This window comes from Bubalus bubalis, chromosome 8, assembly GCF_019923935.1.
Source record: "Bubalus bubalis isolate 160015118507 breed Murrah chromosome 8, NDDB_SH_1, whole genome shotgun sequence".
In the NCBI taxonomy this organism is placed as follows: domain Eukaryota; kingdom Metazoa; phylum Chordata; class Mammalia; order Artiodactyla; family Bovidae; genus Bubalus; species Bubalus bubalis.
Genome location: NC_059164.1, coordinates 81,543,220 through 81,560,513, shown reverse-complemented (window position 1 = coordinate 81,560,513; position 17,294 = coordinate 81,543,220). Strand labels below are relative to the sequence as shown.

Here is a 17,294-nt window from a genome sequence, read left to right as displayed (position 1 = left end):
TAGAAATATATGTTTTTCTGGAACTCTCTTGCTTTTTCCATGATCCAGCAGATGTTGGCAATTTGATCTCTGATTCCTCTGCCTTTTCTAATACCAGCTTGAACATCTGGAAGTTCACGGTTCACGTATTGCTGAAGTCTGGCTTGGAGAATTTTGAGCATTACTTTACTAGCGTGTGAGATGAGTGCAATTGTGCGGTAGTTTGAGCATTCTCTGACATTGCCTTTGGATTGGAAGAATGACTATATGTAGATGTAAAACTGATTCATTTTGCTGCACACCAGAAACTAATACAGCACTGCAAATAAACTATTTGTTGTTGTTGTCTAGTCACTATGTCCAACTTTTGCAACCCCATGGACTATAGCCCAACAGGCTCCTCTGTCCATGGGATTTCCCAGACAAGAATACTGGAGTGGGTTGCTATTTCCTTCACTGGAGGATCTTCCCAACCCAGCGATCAAACCTGCATCTCCTGCGTGGCAGGCAGATTCTTTACCACTGAGTTACACAGAAAGCCCCAAACTCAACTACAAGTCAGTAAAATTACTTTTTAAAAGATGTTCATAGGGTCTGCGCTGGTGATTTCACCTCAAAGGATTTGTTCAAAGGAAAGAATCAGTCACAAGATTCTCCAGCCCACCTAAGAATGTTTATCCCTCTATCTCTCCTAGATTTAGCATCATTCTTTAGGTGTATAGGGCACAGAAAAGTTGGCTCCAGGCAGTTTTACAGCTCTTTTTTTTTTTAATTGAGAAACACATGCTGTATGATTAGAATGCAATTCAGCCACCCCTTCCCCACTACCTATTCCCGCTTTCAACTCAGGCCTAGCCTAAACAACCAATAGCCACTAATTCAGGTAGAAGAATGCAACCCAACCAGACTCATCAAAGTCCTTCATGGTAGGTTTTACCCACAATCACTGATGGAGTCCTACCTTGTTTATGAGGATTATAGTTCTGAGGCATCATCAGTCTTGGACTGTGGCCTGACCATGGTACCCACCATACAAAAAAAAAAAAAAAAAAAAAAAAAAAAACCTATCCCAGAAGTAAACATTGCTCTAAGATGCTATGCAGATCCCAAAGACCCACTTCAGCCCCACTTGACTCACAAGAGAGCCAGTAAATCCCACAGACGGTTAAGCCTGGCTGAGATGGATTTCTGTCACTAAGCAACCCAAATTCCCTGACTAATATATTAACTTTTATACACTATAGTAAAATGCAGTCAAATGTTAAGACTACCTAACAGTATTTAATTCTCTCCCTCTGAGATGAAACTCAATTCCTCCAGAAAATCGAATGAAATTCTGGAAGACACTCAGCTAGCAAGGCAGATGTACCCAAACGAGATATTCAGTACAGAATTTGCTCATTTCATTATTTCAAACAAACCCATTTTTTCTGTCTAAAATAGAGCACCCGTGCTATGGGGGAACCTAAAACAAATCCTAACTTATTCAGTTATCCCATTCTGAGTTACTGTATCATTTCTATAAAAGGCAGAGCTCCCCCTAAAATGGATCTACAATATAGAAAGTGGATTACTTGTGCAAATACAGAACCAAAATAGAAAAAAGATATTGGCAATACTGGGAAAATTCTTTCATTTCACATGTGTGCTGAACTTCTGGTATTTTCCCCAACCATATTTCATTGGTCAGAAACAAAGAAAATACTGTATAAGTAACCACGCACTAATGAAGGATGCCATTGGACCTCCAAAGAAGACATTCAGATGGCTAACAGGCATGTGAAAAGATGCTCAGCATCACTAAATATTAGAGAAATGCAAATAAAAACAACAAGGTATCACTTCATACCTATCAAAATGGCTATCATCAAAAAGTCTAAAATTGCACATGTTGGTAAGTATATGGAGAAAAGGGAACCCTCCTACACTGTTGGTGAGAATGTAATTTGGTGCAACCACTGTGGAAAACAGTGGTTACTTAAAAAAATAAAAACAGAACTACCATATGATCTAGCAACTCCACTCCTGGGTATATTTCCAGAAAAACAGAAAATACTAATTTGAAAAGACAGATGCACCTCAAGGATCATATCAGCACTACATGCAATAGGCATGACATGGAAACAACCCAAGTGCCCATCAACAGCAAATCTGATTAAGAAGAGGTGGTTGGTATATATACACACACACACACAATGGAATATCACTCAGCCATAAAAAGAACGAAACACTGCCATTTGAAACAACATTGATGAACCAAGAGAATATTATGCTTAGTGAAATAAGTCAGACAGAGAAAGACAAATACTATATGATATCACTTTCATGCAAAATCTAAAAAAACAATACAAATGAATGTATGTGAAAAACAGAAACAGACTCACGGATATAAAAAACAAAGTTATGGTTGAAAAAAAGGAGCGTGAGCAGGAAAGGGACAAATTAGGGGTTTGAGATGAACAGATATAAATTACTATAGATGAAACAGATAAGCAACAAGAACATGCCACACAGCACAGGGGACTGTACCTATTGTCTAGTAATAACCTATAATGGAAGATAATCTGTGAAAATACTACTGAATCACTATGCCATACGCCTGAAACTAACACAATATTACAAATCAACTTACTTCAACTTAAAAAAAAGAAACAAGGAAAATGTTAAATATTTTTTTTCTTAATTTTCCCCTTTGACTCATAACCTAAAGAAAGGCCAAAGAAGCCAAAAATTAGATAATTTAGATCCCATTCTGGATGGTATTGTTTATACTATCAAGCACCTTAAAGAATACCCAACAGTTACACAGAGGCACCTAACATTCTGAAGTGTAGATAATACCACTGGGAACATGTTATTCTTTCTATAGTTTGCCATTTTTATTTTTAAAAAACAGGTTTACTGAGATGTAACTGACATACAGAAAACTGTATATATTTAAATTTGGTAAAGTTGTGACATAAATATATACTAGCAAAACCTTTGCCACAATGAATATAATGAATGTACAGCCCTGAAAGTTTCTTAAAGTCACTTTTCTTTTGAGATTTTTATACATTTTTTAAAATTTCATAACATAGTTGATTTATAATGTTGCATTTGTTTCTGTTGTAAAGCAAAGTATATCAGTTATATAAATATTCACTCTTTTGTAGATTCTTTCCCCATATAGGTCATTACAGATTATTGCATATAGTTCCCTGTGCTATACAGTAGGTCCTTCTTAGTTATCTATTTTATACATAATAGTGGATTTTCAGGCTTTCCTGGTGGTTCAGTGGTAAAGAATCCACATGCCAAAGCAGGAAACATGGGTTCAATCCCTGGGTCATGAAGATCCCCTGGAGAGGGAAATGGCAACACACTCCAGTATTCCTGCCCAGGAAATCCCATGGAGAGAGGAGCCTGGCAGGCTCCATGGAATCACAAAGGAGTCAGACACGACTTAGCAGCTAAACAAGTATATTTGTCAATCCCAGTCTCCCAATTTCTCTCTCCCTGCCTCCTTCCCCTCCCCTGGTAACTCTAAGTTTGTTTTCTATATTCATGACTTTATTCCTGTTTTGTAAGTAAGTTCATTTGTGCCACTTATTTTAGATTCCACATATAAGCAACATCATATGATGTTTGTCTTTCTCTAACTTACTTCACTTAGTATGATAATCTCTAGATCCATCCACATCACTGCAAGTGGCATTCCGTTGTTCTTTTTATGGCTGAGTAATATTCCATTGTATATATGTACCACATCTTCTCTATCCATTCCTCTTTTGATGGACATTTAGGTTTCTATATTACTTTTATAATCCCACCATACTGTTAGGGGAAACATGCTGACTGAAATCACCCATCCTGGCCAGGAACCATAGTAAGCATTGCATGAGTTACTTTATGACAGGAAGTCCCGGTAAGCAACATGGAATTAAAAAGCCACAACCAACTGGAAGAATTTGGGAAAGGTCAAAAGGAGACGCCATGTGTCCTACCACTTCCCAGAATTCTTCTTGTTTGGCATCCATGCTGGCTGAGCAACGAGTGCCCCACCAGGAAGGGCCCTGCATCAGAATGACAGGCCACAATCTGAAACTAATCCCTTCACCATAAAACCAGAGACTGTGCGCCACGTGACAGAGTAGTCCTCCTGGATTCCCTGACCCTCCTGCCCTCTGCCCAGGCACCCTTTCCAATGCAGTCTCTTGCATTCTCAGCACACATGTCTCCTTGGACAATTCAATTCCAAGTGTTAGATAAGAGCCCCCTTTTAGGCCCTGGAAAGGGTGCCCCCTCCCACAACAGTACCATTTCTCTGCCCATCTCCAGGCAACCACTGATCTGCTTTCTGTCACTATAGATTTGCTTGTATTTTCTAGAATTTTATATAAACACAGCCATATAATATGTGTTTTCAAAGACTTGGGTATGACTTAGCAACTGAACAACAAACAACAATATGGTATGTAATCTTTTGAGTATGGCATCTTTAACTTAACACGATAGATTTGAGATCCATGCATGTTGTAGTGTGTCTCAAATGTTCATTCCTTTCTGTGAATGAACAGAATGCCATCATGTGGATGTATCACATTCTGTTTATCTGTTCACTACAGATGGACATACAGACCCACTTTAGAGCTATTATAAACAAAATATTATATGAACATTCATGCACAAGTCTTCAGATTAGCATATGCTTTCATTTCCTAAAATAGCTGGATCATATACTAAGTGCGTGCTTAATGTTTCATAAAACCACCACACTGTTTTGCAAAGTGGTTACATCTTTTGACATTTTCACCAGTAGTGGATGACTTTCACTTTCTCTATGCCCTCACCAAGATTTGGTATGGTCAGTCCTGAAGTGTAATTTTAAGCACTCTAAGAAGTGAGAGAAATATCAATAACCTCAGATATGCAGATGACACCACCCTTATGGCAAAAAGTGAAGAGTAACTAAAGAGCCTCTTGATGAAAGTGAAAGAGGAGAGTGAAAAAGTTGGTTTAAAGCTCAACATTCAGAAAACGAAGATCATGGCATCCGGTCCCATCACTTCATGGCAAATAAATGGGGAAACAGTGGCTGACTTTATTTTTCTGGGCTCCAAAATCACTGCAGATGGTGACTGCAGCCATGAAATTAAAAGACTCTTAATCCTTGGCAGGAAAGTTATGACTAACCTAGACAGCATATTAAGAAGCAGACATTACTTTGTCAACAAAGGTCCGTCTAGTCAAGGCTATGGTTTTTCCAGTAGTCATGTATGGATGTGAGAGTTGGACTATAAAGAAAGCTGAGTGCTAAAGAATTAATGCTTTTGAACTGTGGTATTGGAGAAGACTCTTGAGAAACCCCTGGACTGGAAGGAGATCCAACCAGTCCATCCTAAAGGAGATCAATACTGAGTGTTCACTGGAAGGACTGATGTTGAAGTTGAAACTCCAATACTTTGGCCACCTGATTTGAAGAGCTGACTCATTTGAAAGGACCTTGATGCTGGGCAGATTGAAGGCAGGAGGAGAAGGGGACGACAGAGGATGAGATGGTTGGATGGCATCACTGACTCAATGGACGTGAGTTTGGGTAGATTCCGGGAGTTGGTGATGGACAGGGAGGCCTGGCGTGCTGCAGTCCATGGGGTTGCAACGAGTCAGACACGACAGAGCACCTGAACTGAACTGAAGAAGTGTATAGTGTGGTATGCATCATTTCTAGCAATTAAACTAAAAAAAGCTAAAGTGCAAAGAGCTAATTGCTGCCTGTACAAATAATGGATTTCTTCTTACTAGAGATACAAACTAAGGACCTAACAACTAAATGATAAGGAAACTATAGAAGAATTTCATGTCTTAGATGAACAAAATATCCTTTAAGTTTCCATTTATGATACACATGATTTTGTCAACTGCAAAAAACTTGGCAATTATAGCCAAAGAAATAATTTTTAGAGAAGGCTCATAAAGCAAAGGATTAACATATACACACTACTATATATAAAGTAGATAACCAACTATATATATTTCCTACGGTATAGCACAGGGAACTATATTCAATATTCTATGATAAACCATAATGGAAAAGAACATGAAAAAGAATGTAAACATATATATATATATGTTTGTGTGTGTGTGTGTGTAACTGAATCACTTTGCAGTCAGTACATCTGAAACTAAAACAACATTGTAAATGAACTATACCTCATTAAAAAAAAAAAAAAAAAACAATTCAGATAGAAAAACAGACCTTAAGGAAGAAGTAATACACACTTATTTTGAAACATACTTTGTCAGGGTTTCCAGAGACCAAAAAGTCTATTATGAACAAAAAAAACTCAAGGTATAAGCTGTTATTGTTGTTCTTGTTCAGTTGCTAAGTCATGTCTGACTCTTTGCGACCCCATGGACTGTAGCATGCCAGGCTTCCCTGTCCTTCACTATCTCCTAGAGCTTGCTCAAATTCATGCCCATTGAGTCAGTGATGCTATCTAACCATTTCATCCTCTGCCACCCTCTTCTCCTTTTGCCTTCAAAGGTATAAATTATTTGTTATTAAACTGTATACACAGACTCTCGTATCCATATATAAAGTCTTCTGGTTCAGGACACCCAGTTTCCCATCACTGTTGGGGTTTCACTCACTTCCCTCAACGCTCCAAACTCAATGCCCACGAATACATTCAGGAAAACACTTCTTTTGTTTTTCCTTCCATCCTTCTGGCAAAGCTCCTGCCTAATTTGCTCTCATTGCATCTCACGATCCATTCTTTCCTCTCCAGTCCTTCATATTCCAGCTATTGGAGGAAGAACAAAATGTATGTGCAGATTAGGTCTATGACCAACATTCCCTGCCCTCTGCGACACCCTGTTTCATAGGAACCATGCAATACTCTAATCCACTCCAACAATCAAGAAATGCTCATCCTTCAAGATTCACCTCAAATTTCACTTCCACACATATACAAACTTGAACGCTCCTCCTCTAAGTCTCCACACTGTTCATGATCCTTTTACTGTTCTGACGTTGCCAAATACTGATGCCACATCTGGAATTGCACACTATGGACTGGATGTGCTTCAGGCTGATAAAGAAGTACCCTATGGCCAACAGTAGAGCAGGGTTATCTTTGTTCAAGGATCTTTAGGATGGACTGGTTGGATCTCCTTGCAGTCCAAGGGACTATCAAGAGTCTTCTCCAACACCACAGTTCAAAAGCATCAATTCTTCGGCGCTCAGCCTTCTTCACAGTCCCAACTCTCACATTCATACATGACCACTGGAAAAACCGTAGCCTTGACTAGATGGACCTTTGTTGGCAAAGTAATATCTCTGCTTTTGAATATGCTATCTAGGTTGGTCATAACTTTCCTTCCAAGGAGTAAGCGTCTTTTAATTTCATGGCTGCAATCACCATCTGCAGTGATTTTGGAGTCCCCAAAACTAAAGTCTGACACTGTGTCCCCATCTATTTCCCATGAAGTGATCAGATTGGATGCCATGATCTTAGTTTTCTGAATGTTGAGCTTTAAGCCAACTTTTTCACTCTCCTCTTTCACTTTCATCAAGAGGCTTTTTAGTTCCTCTTCACTTTCTGCCATAAGGGTGGTATCATCTGCATATCTGAGGTTACTGATATTTCTCCCTGCAATCTTGATTCCAGCTTGTGCTTCTTCCAGCGCAGTGTTTCTCATGATGTACTCTGCATAGAAGTTAAATAAGCAGGGTGACAATATACAGCCTTGACGTACTCCTTTTTCTATTTGGAACCAGTCTGTTGTTCCATGTCCAGCTCTAACTGTTGCTTCCTGACCTGCATATAGGTTTCTCAAGAGGCAGGTCAGGTGATCTGGTATTCCCATCTCTTTCAGAATTTTCCACAGTTTATTGTGATCCACACAGTCAAAGGCTTTGGCATAGTCACTATAGCAGAAATAAATGTTTTTCTGGAACTCTCTTGCTTTTTCGATTAGGGGGGTGTTAAGTTACTGCAGTGTGAGCTAGTTTTCACAGAAATCTAGGCTTTTAATTTCATGTGATCAAAAGAAAATACCAATATTAGCAGTAAGGAATAGAATAATGCCATTTGCAGCAACATACATAGACCTATAGATTATCATACTAATTGATGTAAACCAGAGAAAGACAAATCATATACCACTTGTATGTAGGAATCTAAAAAAAAAAAAAGACACAAATGAACTTACTTAAGAAAGAGAAATAGACTCACAGACATAGACAAGAAACACAGGTACCAAAGGGGCAAGGAGTGATAAATTAGGAGTTTGGGATTTAAATATACACACTACTATATATATATGTGTGTGTATATATATATAATAGATAACAAAAAAGGACCTACTATATAGCTATATAGCTCTGGAAATTATACTCAATATCTTGTAACATCCTATAATGGGAAAGAATGTAAAAAAGAAATATATATACATATACATGTGAGCGTGTGTGTAACTGAGTTGCTTTGCTATATGCCTGAAAAACAACATTGTAAATCAACTCTATTCAAAAAAAATTTAAAACAACAACAAAAAACAGGAATAGAAATACCAATAGACTCTGCTACATGGAGTTCAAGGAGAACCCTGAGCCCATTTCTTCAAGAGATAAACTTTATATTTATAAATTTCCCAGTAAGGCTGTTCAATTTTACTTTGCTTTCCGATCCCTTTCTTTTTGTAACCATCCACTTTAAAGGTCCTTAACTAATGTCTCCTACCATGGCGCCATGAGAGCCAAACCTCTGCATTTTCTATTTTTAACAAAGAAAAGAGCCTTCACCTAAAAAGCAGAGATATGCTTGGTCAGTAGAGTTCTTTGCTCTCCATCTGGCACACTTAGAAGAATAAAGACTTAAAATGCGTGAAATAAGGCTCCAAAAATAATTTGCTCATTGCTTCAAAGTAAGTATTCCTACTTAATAATTTGCTCGCTGTTTCATAGTATTCCTAATTGAACTGTGGTGTTGGAGAAGACTCTCGAGAGTCACCTGGACAGCAAGGAGATCAAGCCAGTCAATCATAAAGGAAATCAACCCTGAATATTCATTAGAAGGACTGATACTGAAACTGAAGCTCCAATACTGTGACCAGCTGACACAAAGGGTCGACTCATTAGAAAAGACTCTGATGCTGCGAAAGATTGAAGGCAGGAGAAAAGGACAAGATGGTTAGATGGCATCACTGACTCGAAGGATATGTGTTTGAGCAAACTCTGGTAGATAGTGAAGGACAGGAAAGCCTGGCGTGCTGCAGTCCATGGGGTTGCAAACAATTGGATATGACCAAGAGACTGAACAACAACAAATTAATACAGTTAAGAAGGCTATTAAAGAGAAAGTAAAAAAAGAAAAAAATATAAAGAGAAAAGTAACTACTATGGTTAATGACATCATATGGGTATGGACACCATGTGGGAACTTAAAAGGAATTTGAGATTCTCTAAGGATTTTGAAGTCATATGTCATACACTGTGTAAGCAATTAAGACAGCCTTTACTCAGGAGAATATGATCTGATCCATATTCAAGCAGGCAATTTTATAAGCAACTTGAGCCCTTTACCTGAGAAGCTAGGCCTATTTTAATTTTTATTCTGTGAGTTAAGTAAAAGTGAACTTTATCAATTCAATCTGAATTAATATAAAGTTATACCTAGGGATAAAATCTTTAAAAAACACACGTGTGGCTAAAGCATTTTAATGAGTATCCTTTCAGAGGTATTGAAATCTCAACATCAACATGCAAAATAAACCATCACCCTGGTGGTTTTCACTTTTGATCAACAAAGAGTCACAGATGGGTGGGTAGCACAGGCTCCTCTCTATCAACCTTTTCATGTAATGATAGAAGAATAAACAGTGTAAGAAAAATCTCAGTGGTGTGATTCATTTATATAAAGATCTCTGAACAAGATACCAACTTGGAAAATGTGCTGGTATTTAGAAACAAGCAGAGGAAAAGGTTGCTTCAACAGGCAAAGGATAATTTGAGCACTGCTCAAGGTCAGAGAGACATACATGTGTGGAGTACCTCCGGTGCGTGTGCATGTTACTGAGGTATAACTCACACAGAATAAAGTGCACAAATCTCAGATATGTGGTTCAGTGATTTTTACACATGTACGCACCTGGGAAACCACCAAGATAGAGACGACTATTAATACTTCAGAAGATTCTACCTGTGCTCTCTCCCAGGTCAAATCACAATCTGACTTCTATCACCATAGTGTGATTTTTGCCTTCTCTTGATCATCATAAATGGAATCATGCAACATGTACACATTTGTGTCTGGCTTCTTTGGTTGAACAGTAAGACAGTAAAATTCATTCATGTTGCTGCATGTTGCAATAGTTTCTTCTTTTTAAGCACTAAGAATATACCATCATTGGTTTATCCATTCTACTATGGACAAACATTTGGGTTGTTTCTAGTTTGGAGTTATTACAAATTAACCTATTAACATTCTTCTACACATATATATTTAGGGGGACATAGGCACTGGATTCAGTTTTCTTGAATGTGTACTTAGGAGTGGAACTGCTAAGTCATTAGTAAGCCATTTGCTTGGCTTTTGTAGAGTTAATCTGCTAATCAGTATTTCTCCTGAAATATTAATGGGAAAGCAAATCACTTTCAACATGCAGAATGATTTGTTTAGTTATTTCTTCTTTTATATCATATACATTTAAAGTAAAGTTATACAGCACCTAATGCAATGACTCTATTCCAATACAAACAGCAGAATCATTGGGGAAATCTTCTAAAAATAAAGATTCTTTTCTGTCCCCATCCTCTCCCAAACAAAACCCTATCAACAAATGAGAATTGTGAATACTGCTTCATTACTTCAATCAAAAACTATAAATACAATGAATGGGTTAAAGAGACAGTTCTTGAGAAAATAAAAAAAGTGTTATGCAAGTGTAAGGTATTATTTTATCTAATTTTAATTTGTTTAAATTAGTTTCACCTAGAAGTAATTCACTAATTTTTTTAATACTTGCTTCACTCTTGCTGCATTTCAAATGAAGAAAACAGTTCTTGATTGAATATGGCAATTATTGCAAATAAAATCTACAAATTAAAGCCATAATGGTGTTTTTAGAATTGAATGCTTTTTCAACAGCACTGATACAGAGCCCCGCCCACCCCAAGCAACCACATCATCAGAAATGGGAAAATAAAATAACAAAGCAGAAAACTCATCTGAGATGAGAAGGTGAAGATTAAGGCTCCTTTCAAAATATGACATTCTGACATTTGTCACCTCAAAGTCATATACTTAATACGGTAATGGTTCATGCAGACTCAGGGGCTCATGAAAAACTTCTCTACAGCAAGAACACCAAACCATCTTCCTCTCCTACCAAAAAATAAGTGCAAGCTATAAAGAACTTAAATTTCAAAGATGTCATATGGGCAGGACTGAATACAGAGAACCAGGAATTACCTGGAAAAGGATGTAGAATATACCTGACATAAAACTAACACCAGAGAAGATAAAGCTGAAGGCTTATAGGGAGCAGACATGAGGCCTACACGAAGGAAGGAAGGAAGGAAACATGAATAAACTCCTACAGCGTCTCTCCTGGTTTCTCTTTTGGCCATGAAACCAGCAGTGTCTGTCTTGTGAACCTTAGGAGTCAAGTCATTTCTATACAATATTAAAAAGACTTAGAAGCAGAGTGTTAACAGAATCATTAAACTGGAGCTGGAAATTTAAGACAGCACCCAAGCAAGCTTTTTCTTCAAAGTGAAGAGAGCTCTGCCCAGCACCAGCTCATGTTTTAATGGATGAGAAACCTGTATGTGGGTCAAGAAGCAACAGTTAGAACCCTGTATGGAACAACTGATTGGTTTCGGATTGAGAAAGGAGTACCACAGGGCTATCTGCTGTCACCCAGTTTGTTTAACCTATATGCTAAGCATATCATGAGAAATGCCAGGCTGGATGAGTTACAAGCTGGGATCAAAATATGCGGGAGAAACATCAACAACCTCAGATATGTAGATGGTACCACTCTAATGGCAGAAAGTGAAGAGAAACTAAACAGCCTCTGGATGAAGGTGAAGGAGGAGAATGAAAGAGCTGGCTTAAGACTAAATGTTAAAAAAACCTAAGATCATGGCATATGGCCCCATTACTGCATGGCAAATAGAAGGGGAAATCATGGAAGTAGAGGCAGAGTTCCTCTTGTTGGCCTTTAAAATCACTGCAGATGGTGACTGTAGCCATGAAATCAGAAGACGTTTGATTCTTGGCAGGAAAGCTAGGACAAACCTAGACAGTGTGTTGAAAAGCAGAGACATTATTCTGCTGACAAAGGTCTGTATAGTAAAGGCTCTGGTGTTCCCAGTGGTCACATATGATTTTGAGAGCTGGACCATGAAGAAGGCCAAGCACCAAAAAATTGATGCCTTCGAACTGTGGTGCTGGAGAAGACTCCTGAGAGTCCCTTGGACAGCATGGACATCAATCTGAAAGGAAATCAATCCTGAATACTCACTGGAAGAACTGATGCTGAAGCTGAAACTCTAGTATTTTGGTCATCTGATGTGAACAGCTGACTCACTGGAAAAGTCCCTGATGCTGGGAAATATTGAGGGCAGAAAGATCAGAGGGCATCAGAGGATGAGATGGCTGGATGGCATCACTGATGCAATGGACATGAATGTCCATTGCAAACTTCAGGAGATGGTGAGGGACACAGAGGCCTGACATGCTGCAATCCATGTGGTAGCAAAGAGGCTAGGTCCTATACCACATAGGTATATGTGGGCGACTGAACAACAACAATGGAAAGACCAAATGCTTGTTAAATCAAAATGGGTATCCAGTGTCAAGTAGGGAGAAGAGAATAGGTCAACAGTATGTCCCCCTTGGACTTGTCTGGTGGTCCAATGGTTAAGACACTGCACTTTCAATGCAGGGAGCACAGGTTCAATTCCTTGTTGGAGAACTAAGATCCCAAATGCTGTGTGGTGTGGCCAAACAAAAAAATAAAGGTATATTCCTCTTGTCTGAAAGAGATACTGAAGCAAAACAAGAATCCACCATTTACCTGATGGGATCAGGGATTAGAGTGCATATTTCTCTCCCTAATTGCTGTCACTTCAGTCGTGTCTGACTCTGTGCGACCCCATAGACAGCAGCCCACCAGGCGCCCCTGTCCCTGGGATTCTCCAGGCAAGAACTCTGGAGTGGGTTGCCATTTCCTTCTCCAATGCATGAAAGTGAAAAGTGAAAGTGAAGTTGCTCAGTCATGTCCGACTCTCAGCGACCCCATGGACTGCAGCCTTCCAGGCTCCTCCATCCATGGGATTTTCCAGGCAAGAGTACTGGAGTGGGGTGCCATTGCCTTCTCCAATTTCTCTCCCTGGACTATTCCAAAAATTCCAAGGATTCCTTCATTATTTGCGGTTCTCTTAAAGCAAAACAAAGCACCCGGAAACCTTTCATATACAATGTGTCAGCTGTAGAAACTGTGGTCTCCTTCTTAAACTATACCAGTTCCTCATGATGAATCTTTCAACAAGTGCTGAGTCTTTCTCCACAAAAGGAATATCTGCTCTCTAAAATGATCACCTTTTTAATCCCAAAGGTTCACATTCTCAAAGCCTTGGATACTTGATACTTTCAAGGCCCATCTTAAACACCAAAATGAAGCTTCAAATTCAACACTGCTTTCATCCTTGGTGATTCCAAATCATAGTTAAACAAAAAGCCTGGCTCTTCTCTTTCAATCAATATAATTCCCTAAGAGTTCAACCCTCAAAACATTCACATAAAATATTAGCTTTATATATTTAGAAGAGATAAACTGAATCATCAAGGTGATCAATCAATTTTCAATTACATTTGGCATCTGGAGAAGATGATGGTGCATGTTCTTACAACTGACATTAGTCATCAAATGAGGGGCTTCACACTGCAAGGATTCCACAACGCCCCCACCCTACCCTACCCCTGGCTATGTAAATCAGCACCATGTATCACTAATAAAAGTAATATTTTTTCTTTTAATAGCAATCCACCTAGATATCCCACATTGTTACAATTTAAAATGAACACACATAGGGGTATTTTAAATGCTCCATTTAAAGCCAAATAGATGGCTACAATTACCTAAAGATCTGCAATTAAACAGATTCATAAAAAATACATTTTTAAAAGGATTTATATAAAGGATACCAATGAAAATACATAATGTGTGTATGTATATACCTATAAATAGACCTCTCTCTTTTTTAGTTCACCTTTAAAATTTTTAGCATGGGCTATAAAGTTTAGAGTAGAACTCTTAGCACTTGGATTTAACTGATAATGACCCTTTCTTTATGCTCTTAAAACAAATGGCTAAAACAAATATTCCAAAGCACAAATTTTAGCATGAAATTCAGTTCACACATTATTTTATACTGGATACTTACTACTTCAAACTTCTGAGTGATGTTCCCCTGGACATCAAGTAAATAAACCTTGCCATAATGTGTGCCCAGTGCCAAGAACTGAAAGAAGAACAGAGGGGTAAAGGGGTCATTTTCTTAATGGACTATCCATACAATTAGCAATTAAACCATCTGCAAAGTCAAGACACTTAATGAGTAAGTGATCTGCAATGCCGTGGAAGATACACATTCCTTTGAGAAGGCTTGTTTCCAGCTTCAGGGAAATCGCAGAACAGGGCCTACTTTATTGTGATGGTGCAAGCTAGCTGTCAGAATGACTCATGAGGACCCCCGTCTGCTGACAACTGACGGTGCGCATGCGGTCTGTACACAGTGCCTGATGGACTGAGGCAGCAAATTAAAAGGTATTTGTGAAAGCACACTCAACCTGTGGTTAACTCAGCGTCTGAAGAGAATGATTAAGAAACTCCCCTTCATTTATGGCAAATGTGTAAATCTGCGCTATCATTTAAGTTCAACAAACACACACAGACATGCACACACACAACAAAGTATTCTTGTGTAGAAAGGAAAATCCATGCCACATTGAGAGACGCAAAAACTCTGATGTACTTATACTATCATCATTAGAACACCTCACTCAGAGTAAGATATTGTCAATGTTCATTTTCAAATGCAAAAAAGAAAAAAATCCTTTTCTGTCACACAAATAACTGCTGAGCTACATATTCATAGTATGACACAAAACACTAGAGCATAACTCCACGGCTACTTAATTCTTTGAACTAACCCTAAAGAAACGAGAAGAAACTTTAGGAGCTGCCTGAAATAAGACGTGAGGCTTCTCTTGCCTTTTATTTCTCTAAGAAGTCCTCAAAGAGTTCCAAATTCTCTGTATTTCATTGCATGTGAGCCTGCCTCATTGCAACCTAGGACAAAATGCTCAGATTTACAGGCACTACTAAGCATTTCAGTCAAGCAGCACCATCTTGAAAAAATAACCTTACAGAAAGTCAAGATTTAAAAGGATTTCTTGAAATGGAATTGCTGAAAATGAAATTTCAGATCAGGTGCTTAAAATATGAAGCCACATTAAAGAGTCACAAAAAGGAAAAGAAGGGGTTCATTAGCAATTCAGCCCCTGCAATGCCTTTCACTCCTGCAAGGTTGCCTTTTTTCAGAAAGAGAAAAAAAAAAAGTCCCTCGGGTAAAAAATCAATACTGGTTAATAAAACATCAGGTGTGCAGACATAACTAGGTGTGACGATTCCGCTGCACAGGCCTGCCTGAATGCACCAGGTGCCAGGCCGATTACTCATCCAGGGCAGACAGCGGGCCTGGTGAAAACAGGACGCCGGGGCCCTGCAAAGAGAAGGGGAAAGAGGGAACTCTGCGGGGAGAGGAGCCTGAATATTTAAACCAAACAGGGCTGTTTCCTCCCAAGCAAAAGAACATTCTAATCAGAAATAGAGGGCTCAGAGGAGTGTGATTTTTTTCTCTGTAGCGACAGCAATATCTGAAGAGAAAAACACCACATAATACTAGCTACGAACAAACAATACTTCATTCTGGGGCATCTATGGTCCAAGAATGGGTTTTAAAGCACACTACACCCAAGTGCTTGATGGTACTGACTATCTTCATAAATACTGTATTTACTGATAGTTTGCTAAAAACTAAGGGGCTTGGATCCTTAAAATGTTTTAATACTGGGTCACTCTCTGATACTTCTTTGAAGGCTATTCTTGAACTTTCAATTATATTTTATCAAAATTTTAAAGGTTCCATGCAGAGTACTTTATCCAAATAGGAATTCTTTCCCCCGTCTTTTTTTCAAAATCACTAATTTCTTTCGTTTAATGTTTAAGATAGGAAATATAAAAGAATTATTTTAATGTTACAGTTTCAACCTAAAACTATAATTACTTTAGCAGATCTCTGGGGAAAAAAATGGACCAGTTTTTATGACAAGCTACTTTTTGCTTAGAAAAACATCTCATTCTTTGGATTAGACAAACTACTGTTGCTTTCTTTCAGAAAGAAATAACTATGGGCTCTTAAAACAATAGAATTTGATATGGTAATTGTATAGTTCTTTAAAAATTTAAACATTAAAAGCTATTAATGAGTCATACTTTCATTTTCTAGTGATTTTGACTATTTGAAATACAGGTTAAAAAAATGCATAAATGGCCACAAATCACAAACAATATAAATCTTTTAAATATGATCCTCCTTCCAGACATGAAAAGCTTTGCACTTTTGTAACTATTGAAAAATTTTTTTTCCTTTTAACCTAAGAGAACTTAAAATCCAGCATGGACAAAGAATAAACTTAATTAGCTCCTTTCAGATTTAAACACAGAAACCTGACTCAAACTATCATTTGGGCATCCGATCCTTCTGAAGCATCCGCTAACATAACTGCTTTCACTTTGAATAATTAGACTTTTTGTTAAGTAAACAAGTAGAAGTAATAAGCAGTCTTTCGGACACTACAAAAGAAACAAGAAGCAGCACGTTTCAAGTGTGGTCAGCTGTATAATAATATTTATGTTTCACCTAGTGTTTCGCGGTATTCAGAGCACTAGAGCAGGGAGTCCCTACAATTACACACGAGGAAATAAGTTCTGAGAGTCGATGTGACTTCCCCAGAGACAGTCAATGAACAGCAGGGCTAGAATAGGAATTACCCTCAACTGGATCAGAAACCTGGTAAATAGAGACATGGGCCTCAGATCAAGAGTGCATGTACTCAGGACTTTCCTAGTGGTCCAGTAGTTAAGACTGAACCTTTCAATGCTGGAGGTGTGGGTTTGATACCTGGTCAGGGAGTTAAGATTGCACATGCCTTGGGGTCAAAAAACCGAAACGTAAAACAGAAGCAGTACTGTAACAA

At 38.3% G+C, this 17,294-nt stretch overlaps 1 protein-coding gene across 4 annotated transcripts in view; it reads right to left on the bottom strand.

Annotated features, from left to right (window-relative positions):
• The window catches only part of VPS41 (VPS41 subunit of HOPS complex), a 200,089-nt gene that overhangs the window by 134,998 nt on the left and 47,797 nt on the right, over positions 1–17,294 (bottom strand). For 2 of the 4 annotated variants that reach the window (XM_006058820.4, XM_044946820.2), the window contains exon 4: positions 14,417–14,494. The exons of the other annotated variants lie outside the window; for them this stretch is intronic. In XM_006058820.4, the coding sequence (XP_006058882.2) occupies positions 14,417–14,494 (78 nt within the window). The remainder of the gene's footprint in view (positions 1–14,416; positions 14,495–17,294) is intronic. 4 annotated transcript variants of the gene reach the window in all.